At 44.2% G+C, this 6,588-nt stretch overlaps 1 protein-coding gene across 2 annotated transcripts in view; it reads right to left on the bottom strand.

Annotated features, from left to right (window-relative positions):
- Positions 1-487: 487 nt before the first annotated feature.
- The window catches only part of SESN2 (sestrin 2), a 75,231-nt gene continuing 69,130 nt past the window's right edge, over positions 488-6,588 (bottom strand). For both annotated transcript variants that reach the window (XM_060784315.2, XM_060784317.2), the window contains exon 10: positions 488-6,162. In XM_060784315.2, the coding sequence (XP_060640298.2) occupies positions 6,076-6,162 (87 nt within the window). In that variant the 3' untranslated portion in view covers positions 488-6,075. The remainder of the gene's footprint in view (positions 6,163-6,588) is intronic.

Genomic DNA, 6,588 nt, shown 5'->3' with positions numbered 1-6,588 from the left:
GCCCTCAAAGTGTCTTCCAACTCTAGGATTTTTGATTCAAAGTTTCTTCCAAGGAGGGGATTAGAGAGATGATTGGCCAAAACTAACAACATGAAGTTCATGAAGGACAAATGCAAGATACTCCACTTAGGTAGAAAAAAATGAAATGCAAAGAGACAGAATGAGGGACGATGCCTGGCTTGACATCAGGCCGTGTGGAAAATATCTTGGAAGTCCTCGTGGTAAGGATGGGGAACATGAGCCAGGATTTTGGCCTGCATCACGAGGAGCCTAGTGTTCAGATCCCTTTGAATTCTGCTCCTCTCTTCTGGGGTATTAGCTGTCCCTCCCAATTTGGTCCTGTCTGCATACTTGATGATCATGGCTTCTAACCCTTCATCTAAGTCATTAATAAAGATGTTGGGCCCAGTCCTATCCCTCCCAATTTGGTGTCGTCTTTGGTTCTTTTTTAAGTTGACACAGCCCAGAATGAAGTTCAAAACAACTCTTTGGAAAACAAAAAAGACAACTTTATTTCTCAAAAAAACAAAACAAAACAAACCACCAACCAAACAAGAACTGGTAGCAAAGTCACATTGGAACAGTTGGGAGTAAATACATTTTTTTTTTTTAAAAAAAACAACAACACACATTTGAACCTATTTGACACATTTTAACCTGTTTGAAGATATGGAGACCACAGTCAAGATTGCAGAGGTTGCCTGGTTTAACATTTGACACTGAAGAGAAGCTTGTGGCAGCAAAAAGGCCACCAATGGCAGAGATCTGGGTTACCCTTCTACATCATTCAAAGAAAAGAATGACCATATTTTTCTCACTTGCAAAATCAAACCGATGAGGAAATAAAGGATATTTCTAAAAAAAACAGCTTGTAAGAAAGAGTTGAGGCCAGCTCAGCTCACTTCAATGAGACAAGCTAGCATTTATTTGTATTGCACGGTATATTTCCCATCTGAATGCGTGATATGGCCACGGGCAACGATGCAGCAGAGGTTTGTCAAGTTCCCTTTTGGATCCCCCAGTGTCCTAAATCCACGCACACTGCAAATTCTGGCACTGGTGGTGCAAAACATAACATTTAATGCTCGAGGAAAATTAGCAGAAGATAAGCAACCTTGTAGAATGGGCACAAAAATTAACTAGACGGGTACTGCGTGTTGTTTTTCGGCAGAGTAAAGCAAGAAAGCAAACAGTGTGCGTACCTTGCATGTGATAATATATGCACATGTATGTTCCAAGTAGCAAATAAGACATTTCACAGTTCTACAAAAAAACACATCTTTTGCATTTTCTCAAGAAACAATTAGAGAAAGAACTGAGCAGGTTCCAGGGAACGTGTCAGTTTACAACAGGCACGGGCCAACTTGGGCTCTCCCTCCAGGTGTTTTGGACTTCAACTCCCACCATTCTTAACAGCCTCAGGCCCTTTCGTTTTCCCCCTCTGTTGCTTAAACCTGAGGCTGTTAGGAATGGTGGGAGCTGAAGTCCAAAACAACTGAAGGGAGAGCCCAAGATGGTCCATGCCTGGTTTACAAGTAAACAAAAAATTCAAGCAAATAAGGAAATAATTCAAAATCTCTATACTTTGCAAGGATTTTTGAAAAGGAAAACAAAAGTTCAATAACAAAAGTTACCAAAGCACCTTTTCTTCTAACAAACTAGTGGATGAAAGCTTCAAAGAAACCAACTGAATTAATCCCAAGTGAAAGATGGTGGACTATCCTTCATCGACGTTGGATGGACAGTCATCTCTCAGGAGTGTTTTAGTTGCATATGTGTGCATGGCAGGCACGCTGGACTAGATGGCCTCTGTAGTCCCTTCCGACTTGATGGCGCCACGTTGCACTTCTCTGGATACAGCTTCGGTTTCGGTGGGTACAGCTGATCCAAGGTTAGCTTTACTTTTCCATCTCCGCTGACATTAAGCAAATCCTGGCCGTTGTTGTCAAAGGGAACTCATTGAACACTCTGAGTGTCTGGTTTAGGATGTAATGCCAGCCTTTTCTGACCTGACCACACTTCGCAAAGGGAGGCAGTGCTGGCTTGAAGTTAATAAGACACAAGCGCCCCTGAACGGCTCAACTTCAACAAACTGCTATTTGTGGTTAAATTTAGCCCTTGTAATCAGAGTTGATTACTTCAAAAATGAGTCTTTTCATAGAATTCAGAAATGTCTGGAAGGATTTGCATTTTCACAGGGGGCCACAGGTCCCATCCTAAGATAGTCACGACCGACTAGCAGTTACAAAAGGATTGGGTTGTTGTGTGTTTTCCAGGCTGTATGGCCATGTTCCAGAAGCATTCTCTCCTGATGTGTTGCCTGCATGTATGGCAGGCATTCTCAGAGGTTGTGAAGTCTGTTGGAAACTAGGAAAATTGCATTTATATATCTGTGGTATGTCCAGAGTGGGAGAAAGAACTCTTGTCTGTTTCATGGTTTCTTCCACTAAACACAGCGCCCAAACACACACACACACACACACACACACACACACACACAAAACAGGAAAGGCACTGCACTACTTCAACCAGAGAAGTCATCCACAGCAAGGCACCTGATGAACCAACCTGGACACAGCATATTATTTGAGAACACAGAAATGCTGGACCACTCTCACAACCACCATGTCAGACTACACAGAGAAGCCATTGAAATCCACAAGCATGTGGACAATTTCAACAGAAAGGAGGAAACCGTGAAAATGAACAAAATCTGGCTACCAGTATTTAAAAATCAGGACAGCAAATAACGAACAACACTCAGAAAACAGAGAAATTCCAGACAAGATACAATCAGGGCCAGTTAACACCTCCCAACAAAGGATTCCCCCAGGCAGGAAGTAGTCAGACTTTGAAGCTGCAAGGCCATTCAATGATATGCAAGGCGGCCAATTTAAACATTCACGCCTACCTCAAAAAACAGATAAGAGCTCTTTCTCCCATCCTGGACATTATTCCACAAATATATAAACCTAGTTTTCCTAGTTTCCAACAGACCTCACAACTACTGAGGATGCCTGTCATAGATGCAGATGAAACATCAAGAGAGAATGCTTCTGGAACATGGCCATACAGCCTGGAAAACACACAACCACCTAGTGATTCTGGTCATGAAAGCCTTCGACAACACATACAAACTAATTGCTTGCTTGGTTTTCTCTAGAACTCTAAGAATGAGGTTTAAATTCTTGAAGACATATGCAAAAAGGAGCCAAGACACAGAGATGCAGACATACTCCAAGTATTTAGAACTTTCACACATATTTTTTTCCAATTTAAAGGGGAAATGCTGAGATTCCTTAATGTAAAAGGAGGGATGGCCACAAAGTGTCATCTTCAGACAGAGACGGGCAATAGGTCTCCTTCCAGATCAGTGGTCCCCAACCTTTGGCCCTTCTGGTGTTTTGAAATTCGACTTCCAGAAATCCCAGCAGTTTAGCATATGTTAGGACAGTGTTTCTCAACCTGTGGGTCCTCAGGTGTTTTGGCCTTCAACTCCCAGAAATCCTAAAAGCTGGTAAACTGGCTGGGATTTCTGGGAGTTGTAGGCTAAAACACCTGGGGACCCACAGGTTGAGAACCACTGGTATAGATGATCTTACATACAATACCATCTCAGCCCCAGCCCTTTCCATATCCACAATATGTCAATACTGATCTTGACCTTTGCAGGGTTGTTGTAACCATTTGCTGGGAGAAATTTGATCCTTCATAGATCTCTAACAGCAATTACTCTAAAGATTTGCCATTGGGTCATGTTCACTTCCGTTTCAAGGAGCCCAAGTCTAAAACATCTGGACAACCACAGATACCTTATTCCTTAACTAGGGTATCATTGAAATTCTAAGTACAAACTAATCACTTAGTTTTATTTAAATATATCTGAATGTTACCCAAGATATTCAAGATCTTGAAGAAGGTATGAAGTAATGTATTATTTAACTGGCAAAAGCAGCAGCAGCTCACTACCGAAATGGAACCCTTCTTGTCAATTCCCTATTTTCAGTGATACACTGAAGCCCAAAGAGGCTGAAATACACCTAAGTGTGGTAAACCCTCATTTCTTTTGCAGCATCATGATTTTATGAGACCCTATGGCAGTGGTTCTCGACTCTTGGGTCCCCAGATGTTTTGGCCTTCAACTCCCAGGAATTCAAACAGCTGGTAAACTGGGTGGGATTTCTGGGAGTTGTAGGCCAAAACATCTGGGGACCCACAAGTTGAGAACCACTGCGTTAGGAATTGTGGGAGCTGAAGTCCAAGACACCTGGAGGACCTAATGTTCACCAGATGTTCAACAGTCCTAGTCAACTGGGCAAAGGTCAGGGAACAATGTCAGGTGGAAAGCCCACCAAAACACGGAGAGCCACCAACTCCCCTTGCTGCTGCCTGATGGAGGTAACACTTTGAAATAATGGACACAAGAGTCTTCCTTCAAGTGCAAGGAAGAATAGCTGGATGGGGTTTAGAAGCCACCTCAACATTTCTTTTCACAGTTTAATGATCTACTCCAGGCATGGGTGAACTTCAGCCCTCCAGGTGTGTTGGACTTCAACTCCCACCATTTCTAAGAGCCTCAGGCCTGAGGCTCTTAGGAATGGTGGGAGTCGAAGTCCAAAACACCTAGAGGGCCAACATTTGCCCATACCTGATCTTCTTTCTTCTTATCTAGACCAGCAAAACTCTCAAGTGAGACCAGTTATGGTAGATCAAGCTTGGGGCATGCATGTGTATATATCCCCAGCCAGCCAGAATTACATTGGGACAGCACCAATTTCTTACAATACAAAGAAACATATGATCTGTGTAATACTGAGACATGGGGTTTTTTTTAAAGTCCTTGGGAAAAGGACAGCAGGCACAGACCCACAACCTGCTGCACCTACACTTTCACAAATTGCACTCTCTTCCTACCCCAGAGACATGTGCATTCTATGCTTTGGCTCAGAAATTGGTTTCCTGTAGTAAAATTGTCATCGGGACCTTTTCACGTAACCTTCTGTTCTATCAGTGGGGAGTGTATTGCCATCCAGATATAGCCAGAATGCAACTCCAGTGTTATCTCACCCTTGACTCTGTGAGCTAAGGCTGGTGGGAGTGGCGGCCCAAAAAAACACTGTAAGGAGTGTTCCCCAATCCTGTTCTATTCCTAGGCCAGTGGCAAAGAGATGTGCCTGTCTTCCTGTGCAAAATAAGGCAAGTTGGAGTGCAATCCTCAATTGAGCTGAGAAATGAGCAATGTAGTGTAGTTGCCAACTGCAGCGGCATACGGCTCGTTTCAGGTTCACATATGTGTCTCCTCCATATAAATGTGTATAAACCACCCAAACAGCTTCCCAAGCAAGAAAAGAGAGATGAGGAATCTGCTTGAACATTCAGAGTCATACATTCAAGAGTCCTACAGTCAGTAGAGGCCACATGAAGAGAAAAGGGGGAAGGGGGGAAGGAGCAGTGCCATTTCACAGCAGAGAGATCTCTTTGGTTGATTGTGTCTTTGTTTCAGCAGCACCTTTGTCAGAAAGGACACAGCCATGAGATCCAACATTCATTGCACTAAACACCAGTTATGGAGGGAAGAGGGTGGGAAAGGCAGCCAAAGGACGGTGAGGCTGGAAATTTGGGCACGTACCGGACCCATATAGGGACACCAAGTTTTCAAGTGTCCCGGCAAGAATGGGCAGTCCTTGAAACCATTTGCCCACTTGGTAGCAGGGCTTAAACAACTCAAGAGAAAGCACAGGACAAGTCCAGAGTCTTAGAGGAAGAGGGCAAAGGTTGGGCAACATCATCTGCATTCATCACATGTGTGACTGAACAGTTTGGTCTCTCCTCCTGCTACCACCTCAACCCACAAAACAATCTGCCCCCCTTAGCTTGCTGTTTCTTGGAGGGAGGTGATCGAGACCCCCTTGAAACAGAAAACATGCCTCTCCAGAAAGCGACAGGTTAAGGGTGAGGCAAGACAGGTATCCCTACCCTACATTGTATTCCAGAAAAAAACAAGTCTTTTGAGAAAAGTAATCTCCAGTCCGTCCGGTTCATCGCCACTCTGAGGGTGAGGGGAGCAGCGCCCAGTCAGGTCATGTAGCGGGTGATGGCACGCAGCGCATACAGCAGGGCAGCTTGCATGCGCGCCTCCAACAGAAGAAGGTTGATGTGCACCTAGAAGACAAGGAGCAATGGGTCAAAGGGGAACAAAAGCATGGAGCATGAATGGGAGGGAGTGAGAAGGAAGGAAGGAAGTAAGGAAGGAGTGAGGGAGCTGTGGAGGACACTGCAGGGCCTCAGACAGACACGGATTCAACTGAAGATACAGTAGCCTGCAAGTCAGATAAGAGCAGACTTTTGGATCTTGGCTTCCATAATCGGACTCTTGCAGCAAAGACAACTAGCACAATACTCCTGACCTCACAATCGTGTTAAAAAACAAAGTATGGATCGTCGATGTTGAGATCTCAGGCAACAGCAGGATTGAAGAGAAACAACCTTAAAAGTTGACATGATATGAGGATTTAAAGATTGAACTGCATAGACTCTGGCACAAGCCAGTCAAGGTGTTCCCAGTGGTGATTGGCACACTGGGTGAAG

This window comes from Anolis sagrei, chromosome X (genome assembly GCF_037176765.1).
Source record: "Anolis sagrei isolate rAnoSag1 chromosome X, rAnoSag1.mat, whole genome shotgun sequence".
Classification (NCBI taxonomy): Eukaryota; Metazoa; Chordata; class Lepidosauria; order Squamata; family Dactyloidae; genus Anolis; species Anolis sagrei.
This window is presented reverse-complemented; position numbering and strand designations above follow the sequence as displayed.